Genomic DNA, 18,966 nt, shown 5'->3' on the forward strand with positions numbered 1-18,966 from the left:
AAAAGATCCTGGAGTAGAAACTAATATTAAATACATTCTAACAACAGCTGATCAAGCTTAAACGTGCTGCTGTTGTTCAGCCGCTGGTTTCCTCTTTCTGGTGCAAAGTGGGCCAAAAGCAAACTAGAGTCACGGACTCACGACAGAAAAGCCGATCAGCTGATCGTTAAGCAGTTTCATGATTGAAGTAGCAGCAAGAAGTATGGAACTCCAAAGTGTTCAAAATTAAATAAATAAATAAGTCATGATGAAATAAATAACTATGTGAATAAATAAGACACAGATATGTAATGTGAGAATGATATTGTGAAATAATTGAACACATTTTGAAAAAAAGCTCATTATTGTGAAATATATTGCATTCTGCTATAAAAATTTACTTGTTATTGTGAAATATTATTTCATGATCATTATTTTTCACAATAACAGAGATTATTCCTGAGGTATTTTATTTATTCCCAGCCGTTTTTAATCCAAAATGTCCTTTTTTTCAAAGTCAGTCTTTATTTCAAAATCCCGTTTTTCCCAATGGCCTATTTATTTCATAATGCGACTTTTCAGCAGAATGACTTTGTCTGTCAATCAGTGTGAGTGGGCTTGACCTTTGCGCCTATTGGCTGATCGTTTACTATCGACTAGTTTTCCTGGATACCTGCTCCGCGGACGGCTGCTACAGGTAGCAAAAACGTGCTAGGTCAAAAGTCACGGAGGATGGCGGACTGGTGTGAACTTCAGTCAATTCTGCTCATTTTAGCAGATCAGATAGAGAGGGATCATTTACCTGTAGATACTGTTTTGAGTCGTTTAGATGATGTTTCTGAAATGCTTGGGATGATAATTGCTCTTCAAGATGTTCGCATCGATGACACCATTGTCGAAAGTTTAAGATCAATTCAGCACCGTGTTCGTTTGGAATACGCCGAGGAAGAACAGTCTTCAAATGTTGGCCGTCCACGTCTAGAAATCCCGGTGCAGCACTCAGGACTTTAGTGCTGTCCGGGATAACCGTCGGGGTAATTGCCGATATGTTTTCTGTGTCTCCGAGCACAATTAGGAGGAGAATGACGGAGGAAGGTCTAAGGTAAGTTTATGCTGTAATTTAACACCTGTGTGAGTCTGTACACAGCATTATTTAGATGTTGACCTTAATTATGACGTTTGATATTGAAATATTATCGCTTACTTTTTTATTGTGAATGTCTAAAATAAGCGTGGCAGCTACGGCTAATGCTATCGGCGCCATCTTGTTGTTGAGACACGTTTAGCTGGCGCAGTGTTAGCAGTGTGTTAACTCGGAGACTTGGCGGCAGTGGAACCTGTAGGAACCTTTTACACAGAGTAAACCCACCAGCTTTCCACAGTCTACTTACTTATCACATCTTGGTAGACAGCAGGGTCATTAGTGCTTTAAATAGTACATAGTTGAATGTTTCATTGCTGTTTGCAGCTAATTGTTCTCTGATAACACATAACAAAGTTGATGTTAAATAGCAAGTTTATTGAAATGGTTTTGTCTATTACAGCAGCGTTTTAAATATCATACTTTCTCTGGTGTCTTCAGTAAAGCTAAAACAAGAATACATTTACGTCCTTGGTTCTTTCAGGAAAACGTTTTGTTGAGACTTGCTGTTATACTAAAAAAAAAAAATTATGTGCAGAAAATCTGATAGGTATTCTTCTATTGGGAATGAGGACTTGGATGCAAAAGTGCTGGACATTCAGCGTCATCACCCAAATGCCGGCTGCAGAATGATGATGGGACATCTACGATCCAGAGGCATACACATTCAAAGTAAGCTGATATTGTTTGAATATCCAAACACAAGTTTCTGGCCCAGAAAGCATGTGTCAGTGTAGCCATGATGTGATATTATAATGTAGGCATCAAAAATGACTAGGCATGTTCGCATCACTGTTATGCAGTTATGTTCCTGTTTGAACCAGTTTGTACATGATTCTCTGTCCCTAGTAAATCTGTACAGCACCTGGATACTTACCTGAAGCAATGAAGATCTGTCTCATAAGCATTACAGTGTTTACAATACAGTCTTTTTGTAGTTGTTAGTACTAAGACATGATCTGTTTGTTAATCAGGATTTCGACTGATGGATTCAATGAGACGAGTCAATCCAGAAGGGGTCATGATGCGACGGTTATCTATTCAGACTGCAAGGCGTCGTCAGTACAGTGTACCAGCACCAAATCACCTTTGGCATATCGATGGAAATCATAAACTAATTCGGTCAGTACTTGCATCACCTTTTCCCTATTCCATTGAAGTAACAGAATGCATGTATAAAATTGTAAAATGAAGCCTTGAGTTTGTAAATGTCATCTTAAATGCTGTCATATAAGGCCATTTACAGGATTTGCTATAGTCATGTCTGAGGCTTTACATTATGCATGTGATTCCTTGCACTACAGATCTTTCTGTAAAGTGTTTAAGTTTCCCTTCTATTATTTCTTTTACATTCCTGTTATAACATGTTGTCACTTTATATGGAACTGAAATATTGGTCTTGCTTGTATGTAACTGGGGACATGACAATGTTTTTTTCTTGTTTTGTTTTTTTTTAATTCTGCCTTGTCAGATGGAGATTTGTTGTCCATGGTGGGATAGATGGTTTTTCTAGGTTAATTGTCTACCTTAAAGCTGCCACCAACAACAAAGCTACAACAGCTTTTGATGGTTTCTTGTCAGCAATCAGACAATATGGCATACCGTCAAGAGTCCGGTAAGAGGTGTTTAACAAATACAGTATGTCAAAAAACTCTGTATTGGACAGTAGTTATATTCAGATTGTTACTCTCACTGACTCGGATCAAAACTTCTCTACTTTTTTTCCAGGTCAGACAAAGGAGGGGAAAATGTGAAGGTTGCACATTTCATGGTGCAGACAATGGGGGAGAACAGGAACTCTCACATTACAGGCAGAAGTGTTCACAACCAGCGGTAAGGACAAGTAAATTGATGGCCTGTCTTACATTTTTTTCACACATGCAATTGTAATAAAACAAATGGTTTCTGAGCATAATTGACTGGTTTTCACTGTGTCTTATAGCATTGAGCGCCTGTGGAGGGATGTATATGAAAACGTCCTTGACCTTTTCTACACAATCTTCACCCAGCTGGAGATTCAAGGACTGCTCAACCCTGGTGAAGAAATTGACTTGTTTGCACTGCACAGATGCTTTTTGCATCACATTCAACATAATCTTCAGTCATTCCAGGAAGCATGGAATCAGCACGGACTCAGAACAGCAAACAACCATTCACCTCTGCAACTCTGGTTGCTGCACAGAAAGGAGGGACAAGATTTGTCACAGGTACATGACTATTTGATCCGTATTTGTTCTTCTATGTAAAACTCTACTATCTGTAGTTGAGGTGAGTTTATTTCTACTGTTCGAGTTGGTGTACCGAATATTTCTCCTGTAAGTGAAAATGTCTCTCAAGCCATTCTCTCGTTTTATTCCATCTGTCAGGTATAGATGGCAATACTTTAAACAAAGTTAAATTTGTTATACCTGAAGAGAACCAATCCTGACCTAGAATGGGTGAATGAATAATTATGCCTAAGAAACTCACATAGGCCCTGACAGACTCAATAAGTCCATCTAGGAACAGCTGCAGGAAACACCTCTTCAGTTTAGATTTAAAACATGTGCATGCTCTTTCAGGTTGATGAGGATTATGGTGTGGACTGGACAGGACCACATAATCACCGCCCATCAAATGAGATCACCATTCCTGAGATTCAGCTCCCACGTGCACTGAGTGAACGAGAGCTTGCTGTGCTACCAAACAACAACGTTTCACTCAGTCAAGCTTTGGATACCTACTGTGAAACTGTTCAGTCACTCAAACTTATGTGTGATACCACACCGTAAGTCTTCAAAGTAAGCAGGTGCAATATGTTCACACCCCTTTTTTAAGTTTCTACATCTATGGCTTTGTAGCTAATACTGACTCAAAACAGCATAACCAATTTCATTTTCAACAAAACAGTGAGTGGCTATAAAACAGGATTTGTTTTACACAGCTGTCACTTTAATAATAATAAAAATAAGTGATTTGATTTGATATTCATTTCTTGGATGTACAGTACCGGTACATGTCAACTCTGAGCAGATTTAATACAATGCACACGGTACAGTAGTATAAAATCTTAATGCAAATAAATTTTCCAGTAGCGAGAATAAAATAAACATAATGTGTAATTTATAATGTACAGTGAACAACTGATTTTGTTTTCTGAACTCTTTTTAATATAAACTGACAAAAAGCAATAAATGCTCACCTCTACTGTGTATTTTACACTGTCAAGTGTATTAAAGGAACTAGAACTCACTAGATTGTCCGTTTCTTTGAACACTGAATACAGTAATGTGATGCAAGAAAGAAAAATGGTCTAATCTTACCATGTGGTTATGGAATCAATCCTAAACCAGACCAAAACCTGAGTCAGTACAGTTGAGACACACCTCAATGTCCATCAGAAATGATTCATAGGTACAGTAGTGTGCAGGAAGACGTAGTACTTCAAAACAGGTGGAAGACTGCTGTTGACCACTTCCACAGTCATTTCTCTCGGCAAGACTTCCCATCCTGTCCAAAACTTGATGAGGGCTTTTCGTTGTGCACAAGACGCTGCAATGGAACATTGTTTTGAGCTATAATGACATCCTATATTCATTATTTTGAGTCTTTTATGGAGAAATACCTTAAAAGATGAACAATTACATAAAGAGCACAAGACATTTTTGCCCCACTCAAATTGCTGTTGTAGCTGTCATAGATATTTTTATGGTAACAAAGCTAAAAGTAGTTACATACAATTATAATGCAACTGATAATGCCACCACTCTGTTTTTTATGTATTGCATGGAGGCAGTATGGAGCAAATAAGAAAACAAAATTATACTATAGTGTACTTTGTTAATGACCCGAGATCACTGGACTGTATGTAATTTACCAAAGTATAATCAGAGAAAACCAATAGCAAAATACCTATCGCAGCAGACTTACCATTTTCAATGAAGGACCGAAGGTAGCCTGCCACTCTGCATTTATCCTCAAGAGAGCATTCCTCTTCCTCCTCATCTTCATCTTCTGTGGCAGGCCACACTATCCTTTCTAGAATAGACTGCATAAAATAGTTCACCTTGGTTAATTTTTTCTCTTAAATGCTACAAGATAAAATAAGCTTAATTTGTCATTTTATATCTTTACTTATCTTGTAGTCTTAAGAGCGTCAGCAACATTAGGTGTATTTTTATTAAATGTAACCCAGCTGTTCGACTAGCCCAAGCATACAAAATAGTATATTGATGTTTTGTGTCAACAATTAATGTTCATCCTTCATAAATTAACCAAATACCTTTACTATTCAGATGTTAAAAGATGTGACCTGACTTTACCTCACAACAGGGAGCAGTCTCTGATTCCCTTGGTAAGAAAAGAGGAATGATGTCTGATCTTTCTGTCAGAAGCGGCCATACCATGGTCTCCTTAAGCCCTTTCCTCAGCTGCTTGACTTGACGGCTTGTTCGTGTTATGACCTACAACAGTGAGACCAAACCAAAACTGAAGTGTGAGTCCGTAAAGTAAAACACACTTTAAATGTTAAATACTTAAAGAACATCCACTGTACTGATAAAGCATTTCAAATGGCCTCCAAAGAGATTTTTTTAATGTATATGAAAAATGTACTTATTCACATCCAAAGGTTTGATTTGCTTTTCTATTTAAAATTTACATTTATTGGGGAGAGTAAGTCCGTACTCACAGCGTGGAATAGCAGATGTTCATACAGCCACTTTCTATTGGTTTGTGTGACACCTGGCAGGTCCCAAGCCAGGGCTAGCTCGAGAACATTTCTTCGTTCCAGTTCTGTTAATTCAGCAGTGCCATCAAGCTAGGACAGAGGGAAAAAAATTAGTCAGTAGTAGGTACTGATGGCTATTCAATCTTGTCTCTAAATTTAATATTTAGTGAAATAGTAATTCTTTAAAATAATGGTACAAAAATGCAAACCAGCTGAATAGTGCTGCGGATATCAATATCAGGGCAATCCTCAATCTGAACTGTAGCTGTTTCAGGTGAGCCACCAAAAAGGACATGGATGATTGCAGGACTTATACCAGACACACACGGTCCACCATGAATGAATGAATGTCCCATTATTCTTCCTAAGATCAAACATAATAAATTCACTTAGCCTAACATTGCATGGGGGTAAAGACAAACAGTTTTGTAACTGTATTCAATCTAGTTTTCATCTTTATGGTTACAGTTAGGATAATGTAACACAAGTAATGCTTTTTCCTTTAGTGCTGCACATGTATTATTTTAAATTACTATTCCTCTTATTTCTGTACATAACTTTCTTACCTGCCACCAAAAACATGTCACTCTCAAGCAAGGTCTGAGAAGTGGATGGAGTCAAGTGTTCTGGCTCACCGTCAAACAGTCTTGTAAGATCTGTGTTCCCTGAAAAGAGTACATCTAGGTTATGGTGAGTATGAGAAATCCAGCTGACAGGGCCCGCCCACTCTACCTTTGGAGCTTTGTAGAGGGAGATAAGTGATCTCTGTTGATCCACAATACTTTCCCGCAAGTCCATTTGCAGGACTACTGCCTTTCTTGTCTCATACTTTGAAAGTAACTCGGACTTGTAGAGCCAGGCTGCTCTGGTTGCATCTTGTTCACATTTCCACTCTGAAAGGTACACATTTGTATGGATCACATGAATCAAAAGAAATAAAATATATGTATTTTTTGCCATTTGTCTGGTATCTTCCTAACTTAATTCCTGTCACTACCTGGTTTTTCCCCTAGAAGTGACTTTTCCTCATCTTGATGAGATGCATCTTCCTGCACTACCACCATATCACCTGACGATTGCTCTGCTCTTGCTGAGGTTATGGTGGATTCCAAGATGATACTATCTGGTTCCTCTACCCCGCAGGACAGATTCCAGGCATCACTGTTGCTACAGGATGGGACCTCTGACCTTGCTGTTGTACTACGAGTCTGCCTAGCCTGACTTTCAGTAACAGACTGAGGTTCAGCACCACTCAATGAACTGTGAGAGGGATTGGCAGAAATTTCAGCATCCATCACCAATATATACAAAGTGGACTTACTTAGTTTCCACACTATATACTAAAATATATAGAAAATCAAAGATGTTCCTTACCTTGTGCATTTAGTGATGTGGTTTTTCATTTTATTTAAAGGAATGTTAATGTCACAATTCAGGCATTTTGTGGGGGGTCCGTGTTGCTGGAGGGTTGTCAGGCTCTACAGAGAATATGGAGATAAAAATATATATATACATTTGGTGCATACTGTGATAAAAAATGTTTTGACAGTTCTGCAATCGCATTTGCCAACGTGAGAAGCAGAAACAAATTGTAAACACAAAATTACATATCTCCTTCTAAACCTTTTCTAAGAATTGCTTACATACACATTCAGAACCATTATTACTCATATGCAGTCATGTTTCTAACCAGCTGACAGCTAAAGTGATTTGACACATAGTTGAGCTTAGCTAGCCATTTGAACTAGTTTATTAATACATGCAAATAACATATTCTGACCCTAGTCATTACTCACGTCTTCCAAATCAATACTTTTCTGCAGTGGCCTTATATAGATCAAAGCTTGTCCAATTCCACTCAATGGACTGCGGAGATATCGCACTGTATATCCAGTGTCTGGGCTTGGGATTGTGCACAGGTTACGGCTTCGTGTTGTACCAGAGATTCTCAGCAGTTCAAACCCTCCTGTGTCTTTAAGCTGAGGGAAGGTATCCTCAATCTTTGCCTTGACCACTTCTGGGTCATCATCCCTTCCTATAAAACACATTACTTGCTGTACATTACTACAAAAATGGTACATATAACAGTAAAAATGTAGTTAAACTGAATCTTGAAATATTAACAAATGACATGTAGCATCACCTTGGAATGAAATCCGTTTCTCTCCAAGTCCAGCTGCTGCTAGGTCAAATTTGACTGCTTTAGCTGGCACTGTGTCTGACATATGATCATGTAAACAGAAGAAGGTGTGTGTGTAAATGGAGCGGCATGCTTTCTTGGAAGAATGCGAGGTCAGAGATGAAAGTGGCGCTGAGGAAGGCCTCACTCTGTAAGTGGCAAACAGTCTTGTGACTTCAGCTTTAAAAAGGGAAAAACAATATTATAGAAAACATTCTAAAAGCTTAGATTAATTGCTACTTAATTTGCAAGTATTATACCCGCTTACAAAATCACTACATTGAACTAGAATTGCTTTATTTTCATTCACATAGATTACTTGACTTACATATTAGCAGAGAAAATAAGACACTTTAAAACGACATGATTTAACTATTACCTACAACAATGTAAACAGTGACATTAACCCAGAAGACGATTATCTTCTCTTACCTAATTTATTAAGTTCTTTGCTATGATAAAAACAGTATAAAAAATTTGTGACTGAACTGATTAAAAAGCTCATTTTTGGCAGACAGACTAACCAAGCAGTAATAACATCGTTACTTACCCTGAACAGCGTTTCGTGGAGTGGAGCTAGCTGTGATAGCGTTAGCGTTTGCTAACGTTAACATTGTGATGTTTTGATGAGAACTTGGACCAGGGACCGCTTCATCTCCAGTATGCTGCTGCAACACTCTCTCAGACTGAGGTGAAGACGTACAATCTAAGCGGTTAGCAACTTCTCTGAGTAACTCAGAAACGGACTTGTTTCCTGCAGCCATGCCCTTCACAAGAATTGATACACCTGTAACGTTATTCGCGCCCAGTGTTTTGCATTTGTCGGTGCCTTAAGTTTATCTTGAGCTGCATACTGCCGCCAGCTGCATAGGAGACGCATTGCTCCATTAAACCTAAATCGACAATTCATGTGCTATTACTTACGTCTGAGTAAAGGAGCAACCAATCACACGAGTGGCTCCGCCCTGTCTCTCTTGATTGACAGACAAAGTCATTCTGCTGAAAAGTCGCATTATGAAATAAATAGGCCATCGGGAAAAACGGGATTTTGAAATAAAGACTGACTTTGAAAAAAAGGACATTTTGGAATAAAAACGGCTGGGAATAAATAAAATACCTCAGGAATAATCTCTGTTATTGTGAAAAATAATGATCATGAAATAATATTTCACAATAACAAGTAAATTTTTATAGCAGAATGCAATATATTTCACAATAATGAGCTTTTTTTCAAAATGTGTTCAATTATTTCACAATATCATTCTCACATTACATATCTGTGTCTTATTTATTCACATAGTTATTTATTTCATCATGACTTATTTATTTATTTAATTTTGAACACTTTGGAGTTCCATAAAGAAGAGGCAGTCGTTTGTTAAGCTTAACGCAGGAATGCTTTACAAACATTCAGAGATGGACTTACACACTTGCTTTACTTCTCTCAGGATAACTTTATCGGAGATGAAATGCCGGGTTGCTAGCGAAGCTCCACATGCTATCCAGACCACCGACAGGTCCCGCATGCCACAGCCGCTCTATCACGTGATGCATACTGCTCCAACGTGCTAACGTTCTGAGGTGAGTTACGGGGTGTTGCAAGTTTTGTGAGGTGCTTTCGTGATATTTAATGGATCGGATTACATTTTTTATTTTTCTCCGATATCCGATCCAGTAATTTAGGTCAGTATCGGACCGATACCGATACGTAATATCGGATCGGTCCATCTCTAGTCTGCGCTCAAGACCTGCTACAACTGATAATGAACAGTGAAGTGGAGAGCACATTTAGCATGAAAATCTTTTAGCATGACTCTGCGCAAAAAGAAACATACTGATTTTTGGCTGTGTTTGGTTCCAAAAAATAGACTGTACTATTATTACGTTAAATTTATATTCCATGTCTTTTTTTTTCTTTTTTGCAACCAATAAAGCATTTTAAACAGCATTAAAACTTGAACACAGTCCTAAGCGGTGTCAAAATATTTGCAATTCCTGAAAAGTTGATTGATATCCATACATTACTTAAAAGCAGATTTCTGTTTGTGACTAAGATTTAAGGAAGATTCTGCCAGCCGTCGTGAATAGAGCTGGAAACACAGCAGACTAAAAATATGGAAACACATAAAAGGTCCACTCTGAACTCTTTCTGTTTTTGTTTTTTGTTTGTTTGTTGTTTTTTTGCCTGTCCCATTTGGCTCTTTTGCCATCAGAATTATTGTCTAAAGGCAAGGAAAGATGCCCAACGGATTTACTTTACCAAACTGACCATCCCAGCCTTGCCATAATGGTCTATTTGATTCACCTTTTATTGTTTATTTTATTTATTTTTTATTTTCACTTGCTAGATACTGGACAGACTTCAATGAGGAAAACAAAAGGGAGAAAGGAAGAGGGGGAAAACAGCGGAGAAGAGGGACGGGGATAAAGGGCAAAAAAACAAAAACCAACTAAATAAGCAGACAAAAAATACATATATTAATCACCTGGATCACCTGTTGAGAAAGAAAAAAGAAAACAAGCAGAAGAAAACAAGAGCAATACAATAAACAACATCACGATGATATATGGGAATATAACAGTAAATACTAAAAATTAAACATTATTGTGCAGCACGTAATATCGACAGCACACAGTGTGCTTTGAGGTAGGAGCCAAAAAGGGTGTCGTTTGTGTGTGTGAGCACCCGTGTGTACACCTGTGAGCGTGAGCGCGCTTGTTTTTAAAACTCTTTCTGTTTTATATGAATATTTAACTACGTACAGTCACAATTACCTGTTTTACCTCGAGCCTGTCGCTGAGTGCAATACTGTTACCTAATTAACACCTTACAACTTCCTACTGTTGTTATCGGCTTGTTTGTGTGACGTGTCGCGGTCCTCTTCATGTCTCCAATTTCCTCTTTTCCCCCTACCTTCTGTGCTCCCCTGTCTCAGTCTTATTTGTCTTGTAGTACTTCCTGTGTTGCTTTGCAGGTTAGTTGGGGTTTTTTGCCCTCCTTGTTCCTGATTGTATGTCCAGCTTTAAATTGTTTCTGCCTGTACTGTGTTTCCACCAGTGTCTCATTTCCTAATCCCTCTGTGCATATTTAGTCTTGTTTTTTATTTGTCGCTTTTGACATTGATCAGTTGCTTTTCCTTTGATGTCCATCAGCTGTGTTCCTGTGCTTCTCACTCTGTCCCCTGTGTTTAGGTTTAGTTTTTGCATTTTTAATGTCATTTTGTCAGGCTGTGGTAAATCAGCTTTAATTTTAAGAAGAAAGCTCACCTTGGCTGCTTTTCATTGAGTTTTTCATGTGCCTTTGGGTCCTATTCTGAGTAATACTTGATGAGCCAAAACTCGTGCTTTCTGCAAGTCCTAAGAAGCAGATGTTGAGTGCTGTGCCTTTATTGGTCCTGTTATGCAGACATTAATGAAGTAACCTATGGAAGGGAGAAGCCGAAATAGGTCATCATAAACTTTTAGCCCTTTTTGTGGGTGGTCTGTGCTTATTTTAGCCCAGGAGAGCCATGGAGTGCTAGGAACACCCCCTGGGCTGAGGAGAGTGAGTGATATCTGAGGAGGAAATGGCCCGAGGACGACAGTGTCCACCATGCCTATATTCTGTAAAGCTCTATAGAATAGACTAATGCATTAACAGAGGACGGGGCGCGCTTCATTTAGGAGCTGGAAAAGTGTAAAGTGAGCCTGTAGTCATTCACTGAAACCTGAGATGTACAGTAGTGTACATACAGTATATATTAAAATGAAAAACAGTTTTACATCATAAACCTCTGTAATGATCAAAGTAAGATGTTTGGGGGAAAGAATCAGCCAGCCTGAAACTTCACTTCTTTGTCCCAAAAGTCTGCAGTTGAACATTGGCTCCATACCACAACATAAAATATCACTAATTATAACGTGTGATTATAATGCCTAATAATAAATTCTAAGCGTTGCTGTTAGCAAAGTCAACAGACAACTTGATTACTTAAACAAATCCGGTTGTTTTCTGGAAACATCACCAAGCAGTAAGTCAACTCTTCTTTATGTAGAAGTTAAAGGTGTTTTGTTGTTAATGCAGCCATTGTCATCTGAACTGTCAGTGTCAACCTGAAAAGATTTACTCATTTAATAATAGAAAGAGCCTTTATATGACCGTGTCCCTGGGATTGGCCCACTTTGATTGGCCATTTCGCCTTGCAGATAAAATGAAACTACCTTCAACATAATTTATTGATGCAATTTTGTTGGACAGTCCAAAAGCTCATATTTGATTTGACAGTTTGATGTGGGTGTGTGCACGCGCATGTGTGCACATGTAAAAGTGTAATAAATACAGACATTACATTTGAAGCCAGCTGTAATTTGTACAGTTCCTGAAAGTCTGCTGACTTCAAACAAAGTGTTTCAAGCTGATAAAGTTACAATATTGTCACACAACAAAAACTACATCCCCATGAAGCGCTGCCTCGGGTTGTTTAATTTACCGACAACTGACATTAATAAGATTACATACCAAAAACAGACATTATTTAACAAATTAAAAATGGATTTTCCTATTTTCTTGTGGCTTTTAGTACAACATTTTACCGTATGAGAGCTTCCCACATGTAGCAATAACAGCCACTTTTTTGTGTAAACCTTGCTAACATTGGGTTGGACTCAGTGTTACCTCAATTCTGCATGGCACAGATTCAACAATGTGCTGGAAATATTCCTCGGTTATTTTATCCCTTATTGACATGATAGCATCACACAGTTCCTGCAGATTTGCCGATTTCCATGAAGCGATTCCCAAAAGTGCACTATTGGAATTAGATCTGGTGATTGTGGAGACCATTTAAGTACAGTAAGGTCATTGTTGTGTTCAGGGAACAACTTCTGGGGTATTTTTAGCTCTGTGACATGGCGTATTATCCTGTTGGAAGCAGTTATCAGAATATGGTCAAAAAGGCAGTACATGGTCAGCAAGAACTGGTAATAAGAGACCTAAAGTGCGCCACACCCTTACACCTCCATCAGCCCGAGCTGTTATGACTCCAAGCTTTCATGTTGTTTACGCTGAATTCTACCTTACGATCTGAATGTTGCAGCAGATTTTGAGAATCCAAGTTTATCATCCAAGTTTGGTGAGCGCTTGTGGCCTCAGTTTCTTGTTCTTAGCTGACCGGAGAAGGTTTGAAGTGTTGTACTTTCAGACATGCCTTCATTGTAATGAACTTTTTTTTATTTTTATTTTTTTTTTTTTGAGTTAATGTTGTCTTCCTGTCAGTTCAAATCAGTTTTTTCATTCTCCTCTGACCTCTGGGATCATTCAGAGAATTGTGGCTGCTGTTTCTGGACCATTCTCTTAAACCCTAGAGATGGTTTTGTGGGAAAATCCCAGTAGATCAGCAGTTTCTGAAATATTCAGACCACAGCTTCTGACACCAACAACCACATTCAAAGTCACCTAAAATCACCTTTTTCTCCAGTTCCGATACCCAGTTTGAACTGCAGCAGGTTGTCTCAACCACATCACCATGTCTAAGTGTGCTGAGCTGCTAGCATGTGAATAGCTGATCAGATATTTGGGGTGTACCTAATGAAGTGGCTGCAAGTGAATAAGGAAGAAACTGATGAAAACATCAGCGAATTTAAAAAAAATGTTTTCACCATCTAAGACATAATTATTTCAGTATTATCAGTGTCTTGTTTGCAGTACCATGGCTGCAGGTCACCGGAGTGATTAGCACGTGACCTCTCTATAATTCCACGCATCTTTATATAATCAGTACATTATGAAAAGGGCAATGCTGGCTTTTCAACTTGCAGAGACCTTGGAAAGTTAAACCGCTTTCTAGCATGTAAACAGAGTCTATAAATGATGAGCTATGTGAGCATTAAACAGAAAATTACATATATTTCACACCAACACGCTGCTCTTGGACGCGATGTGACAGCATGGTTTGCGCGGGGTTATCTTTACAGACCGAGGGGTCCTATTACTTAAATGAGCGCTATTAGTGTCTCTGTGGGGACTGCTGCATCCACCAAACTCGCAAACCTGCTCACAGACTGAAAAACAGCTTTTGTTATCCCACCCCTCTATTGCCCCGCAGTTTCTTACTGATTTACATACAAATTGATCTTGAGGTAAATCAGATGTCACTTTTCTCCGGGTCACAGAGAACACGCTGAGATAATGAAATCAGGGTCCGCTGAGTGCTACACTTGCACAAGCTACCAGATGGGACTCTCCTTTAATGCAATGCCTCGGTTTCGGTGTGTGCATATGGGTGAGTGCACACACATGTTGGTGCAAATGCACGTATATGCACGTGTGTTTGCTTAGGGAAGAAATTGTTTAACAAATTCTATTTATTTTGCCAATAAAAAGGAAATGTGTGTGCTCATGTGTGATCATTTCCTTGACAGCTCTGTATAGAATACATGCTTCCCCTGTGACTTTGAAGATTGCTCTGATTTGCTCCCTGATTAAATTCGGTGCTTTCTGTCTGCTCTTGCTTGAGATAAAAATTATAAAATCAAAACATTCTGTGATTTTTGTGCTGCTTGATGGCTCCTTTTTTAATATACAGCAGATGGATAGTGTAAAGTTCTTTTTTATCAGCACAGTTAATCGCCCCCTCAGTGGATTCCTCTAGGCTTACCTCAGAAAACTAAATGACAGACAGTCTTTTATGAAGATGGAAGGACCAATGAGGTGACAATTATAAGGAAAAGAACCTGACTAATCATCATACTGCATTAATGCAGAGATAGCAAAGAGCAAACCATTATGCCCCACGTTTTAGGAAATGATAAGTGTTGATAAAAGGCACTGTATCTCCTTAACACAACTTTGGCTCATTTTGGTTATAAATATGCTCAAAAAATTTTTAAAGGGAGGTTTGATCATCTCGGTTTAACACCAAATTAGTTAAATTCAAGGATACCAATTTGTCCAGTAAGGAAGTATTGTTTTTACTGTGAAGTCATTGCACCTGATGTATCTCCCAGCAGTGTCATGAGTGTGGAGGAGACGCCGGGAGACAGAGGTGTAGAAGGATGTCAACTTCAAAGCAGGACCAATATCTGTTCCTCTGTGCCAGGAGAAACAGGAGGAGCACCACCAGAGCCCTACAGCTAAACTGTCAAAATCAGACTCTGTGAGGGCCTGAGATCCTTCAGGGAGACTCATCACATTCTGTGATGATCAGTGTTAGGGCCATTACTCAAAACAAGTAATGCTTTACACATTAGGCTTCACTTTTCTGGAATGGAAAGCAGTGTATATATTTTATTTAATTAGAGTAATTAGAGACCTAAAACGCATTGTCGCATATTACCAATTAACAAGGCTAGATCCCATATGCCAATACTACTGTATCCTAACAAAGACACATAAAATCTTTCTAGTGTTTAAATTTGAAGACAAAGAAGCACAAAGAAGAACCATCAAGAGCATGTCCTACTGTAGTAACATTTACAGGTAGAAATTGAGGCTACGGTGCTTCAAGCCTGACTGCTCATCACTGCTCTCAATACCAGCTGAATTTCAGGTTGTAACTGCTGGGCTGCGCTCAGATTTATCGTCACTCTGGGCTCTTTGCTCATGTATTAGCATGCTGTCTGTACAAATGCTAGCAAAGTTGTGTTAGCAATGTTATTCAGTTACATTTGTCAGTTACTTTGGAACTTATTACCCCCACGATTGGTGTTAGCACATATGGGTGCCAACCTGGGCTGTCTGTGCAATCTGAATGGGCTGCAGGTACATTTTTTTTTTTTGGAACCAGCAGCAACAACAATGCTAGCGAAAAGCAAAACTAGAGAAAACTCAGTAAGCAAGTAATAAGGAGTAACCAGTGGTCTGCAGCCACCACCTGTAAAAGCATTCTTTTTTGTGCTTTATTGTGCTGTTGCCTCTCCAGTTTACCTGTTCTCACTTTCATTCACACCAAAGCAGGTGAAACAGCTTCACGTGCTTGCTAACTGGACAGATTGGTATCCCTGAAGTTTAACTAACTTTTTGTTACACTTTGATGATCGAGTGTCCTCATAGATTTTTTTGACCAGTTTAGAATTTCTAACAACATTGGACAATATTTTTGATTAATGCACTCTTTTCAGCCTTCCAGCAACAAGCATCAGTTCATTTCTGTACGGTCAGAAAACTTGGTGAAACCCATTTGAGTTTTGTCATTTATCATAGTAGACACTATATATATATTACACCTGTCAAAGTTCTGTTTCTCTTATAATCACGTGAAGACTGGTTTCAAGACTTTCAATGCATTGTGTAAGCAATTTAAAACATATTCCCAAGGTTTTCTTTTTCCTCTTTAAAAACACTAAATGTTTGGGTTATTTTATCTAGGTCGCCATAGCTTTAAAAAAAAAAAAAAGCTCTTTAATAGACAAATCAAAGACTTCAGAGCTTCCAAAAGTGAATCCATTTCACTGCAAACCTTTATAATCAATGCATAGCCACACCGAGATAATGGACTTTTGAAAAAAAAAGTAGAAGAAAAAAGGAAAAACTAGGCACAGTTCATTGGAATGGATTTAGCTATCTCAAGCAAGTTTCAAGTCTTTTGATTTCCATGCAGCATCTTTGCATGAAAAGCATGAATAGCTGTCTGGAGGGCAGGGACCAAATTTAAAACACTGTGTGTGCTTTGAAAAATGGTTGAAAATTGCATTAAGCCTGCACAAAACAGGTTACTTCTATAGATCTTGTACATGTTTTCATATTGTTTAAATGCGTATGTCCTTTAGAGGAAAAAGTAACTACAGCTGCAGTTGACAGACAAATGAAGATTTAAAATAAATGAAGGGACTCTGCAGGCCTCCTGTGTTGTAATTCCTCTGCTTCAAATCATAAATACAATGAAAAGAAAGAGAGGAATGATGTAAGGCCTAGAAGTCATCAGTCAGACTGACAACCTTGAAATGGAACAATACCGTTGTCTCCACCCCTCCTGAGCTGCAGATTGTTTTAGTATTTGTTAAATAACTCTTGCATTCATGAGGCTGCTTCCGAGTGCTCGTATACTGTGGCAATCAGGGGAATGTTAAAAATGACTGTTAATCTGTTCGTTTCAGACCACAGCGCTCGCTCATTACAATCAAGGTTCCGAGTAGAATAAATGCAAAAAACAATGATGTGCCCTTTATGCTAATGCATCTTTATCTCACAGCAAAACAAATATTTAATGTTTGAGATATTATAATATAATGACTCATTATACCTGAAGTCATGCTAAAAATAAAGTACATCTTCTTTAAATTCTAGAGTTTTACTAATGAAGACATAATAAAAAGTTATATGTCCTTAGCAGCTCTTAATATGAGATAAATACAACCTCAGGTGGGCTACAACACTTGAAATATTATACTGTGTTGTTATTTACTAAACTGTGATTAAGCAAAAAGGGAGAAGTAATGAAGTGCAGCCTTAGTCCTTCCACAGGAAATAAAAGGGTAGGTAGCTAATCAAATGCACTTGATTCATTAACTGTCAGCAAGTATGTGGACTTCTATAATAACAGGAGTTTTGGCAGTTTTCTTTTCTCAATTATTCAGGGACCAGCAAACACCAGCAATCCGTTAACAGAATACCAGTTTTCCCAGGAGTGGACATCCCAGCTAGTTCATGTTAAGATCATAATGCTCAGAGGAACTGCAAAAACCCACAAGTTACATCTCACACTCTACATGCCTCAGTTAGTATGTTAAAAGTTAAAGGTTTTGGGCAGAACAATTCAAAATAAGACCAATGAAGTATGGCTTGTTTGAAAGGATGTTTCAGGACAGCTTAGCTTTGCTGCATTGCATCTGAATGAACAGCAAGACTTCTGGAACAATATCCTTTGGACAGATGAGGCCTGTCATGGTTACTGATGCTGGACTTATTAGGCAGGACTCTGTACTGTGCAGTCAAACAGTTTATGTACAGCACTGGTGGATAATATACATATATACAGTGATGAAGGGAGAAAAGGTGCCAGGGATTCCAAGGGCAAGTCCGGGGAGGAGAAAGAGGGGTTTGGGTTTGTTTTGCAGCCACAGCAAACTGGTCACCTTGCAGTCAATTCCTCTGGATACCAAAGTATTCTAGAGTTGAATGTGAGGTCATTTGACATCTGACAACTAAACCTTGGCCAAAATTGGGTCATGAAATAAGACTACGATCCCAAGTACACCAACAAGCCTGCAACAGAATGATTTAACAGGAAAAGAATGAATGTGTTGCAATGGCCCGGCCAAAGTTCAGACCCCAAACTGATTGAAATGCTGCGCAGGAGATGTGCATAAATTTACAAACCACAGTGAACTAATGCAATGTTGTAAATAAGTGTGAGCGGACCACAACAATGTGAGAGTGAAAAAGTCCTTCAAAAAATAGTTACTTCAAATCACTGCTACTGCTAAAAGTGGCTCTGCAAGACATCGAATCATGGGGTGTACTTACTTTTCACAGTTCTTTGGCTTTTTTTTTCATGTGTAGTTTGTCTCAGGTCCTGTTTACCTTATTTTAAAACCTGTTAAGGACTAGAGTTTTTTTTTTTAGTTTTTCCAGATATGTAAAACCTGAGAGTGTACTTTCATTTTACCATGGCTGTAACTGAGTTTAAAAAAATGTAATATTATTTAACGTGATGTCATGGTCAATTGGGATAAAATGTGATGAGCGAAGACATTTGAACGACTCAGCATTGATTCCCTCTACATACTGCTGCCAGTATATGAGTACAGTCTAGTATAAGAGAGTTCATAATGAAGCAGTAGTTTATTTTACTCTCAGTGGGCAGTGAGGGCAGTATCTGGCCAGTTTCTCTGCTATGAGGAAGATAAATCAAAGGAACAATAACAAAAATGACCACAGACCTCTCTGGGACCAGGCTGAACTGCTAAATGTGATAAAGGTGAGGCCTGACGAGCTCTGAGCCAATGGCAGTGCAGTTCTCGGCGTAATAAATTTAACACAAA

General features: G+C 38.5%; 2 protein-coding genes across 2 annotated transcripts; one reads left to right on the forward strand and one right to left on the reverse strand.

Annotated features, from left to right (window-relative positions):
• The first annotated feature begins 876 nt into the window (after window positions 1-876).
• On the forward strand, window positions 877-4,040 carry LOC146705868 (uncharacterized). The gene is made up of 7 exons (XM_085463733.1): window positions 877-1,081; window positions 1,659-1,792; window positions 2,095-2,242; window positions 2,592-2,735; window positions 2,849-2,953; window positions 3,063-3,327; window positions 3,682-4,040. Exons 1-7 carry the CDS (start codon window positions 1,026-1,028, stop codon window positions 3,889-3,891), a joined length of 1,062 nt encoding a protein of 353 aa, XP_085319859.1. The 5' UTR covers window positions 877-1,025; the 3' UTR covers window positions 3,892-4,040.
• Window positions 4,041-4,340: 300 nt separating this feature from the next.
• LOC146705869 (uncharacterized) lies at window positions 4,341-8,186 on the reverse strand. The gene is made up of 10 exons (XM_085463732.1): window positions 7,972-8,186; window positions 7,625-7,863; window positions 7,203-7,306; window positions 6,826-7,088; window positions 6,395-6,721; window positions 6,038-6,192; window positions 5,790-5,918; window positions 5,422-5,562; window positions 5,030-5,147; window positions 4,341-4,651 (listed from the first exon to the last, which is right to left on the reverse strand). The coding sequence occupies exons 1-10, from the start codon at window positions 8,051-8,053 to the stop codon at window positions 4,497-4,499; spliced, it is 1,713 nt and encodes a 570-aa protein (XP_085319858.1). The 5' UTR covers window positions 8,054-8,186; the 3' UTR covers window positions 4,341-4,496.
• Between the last annotated feature and the right edge of the window lie 10,780 nt (window positions 8,187-18,966).

The sequence above is a fragment of the Copadichromis virginalis genome, linkage group LG7 (genome assembly GCF_057382275.1).
Source record: "Copadichromis virginalis isolate Kocher_CV1m ecotype Utaka linkage group LG7, C_Virginalis_male_GT1.1, whole genome shotgun sequence".
NCBI lineage: Eukaryota > Metazoa > Chordata > Actinopteri > Cichliformes > Cichlidae > Copadichromis > Copadichromis virginalis.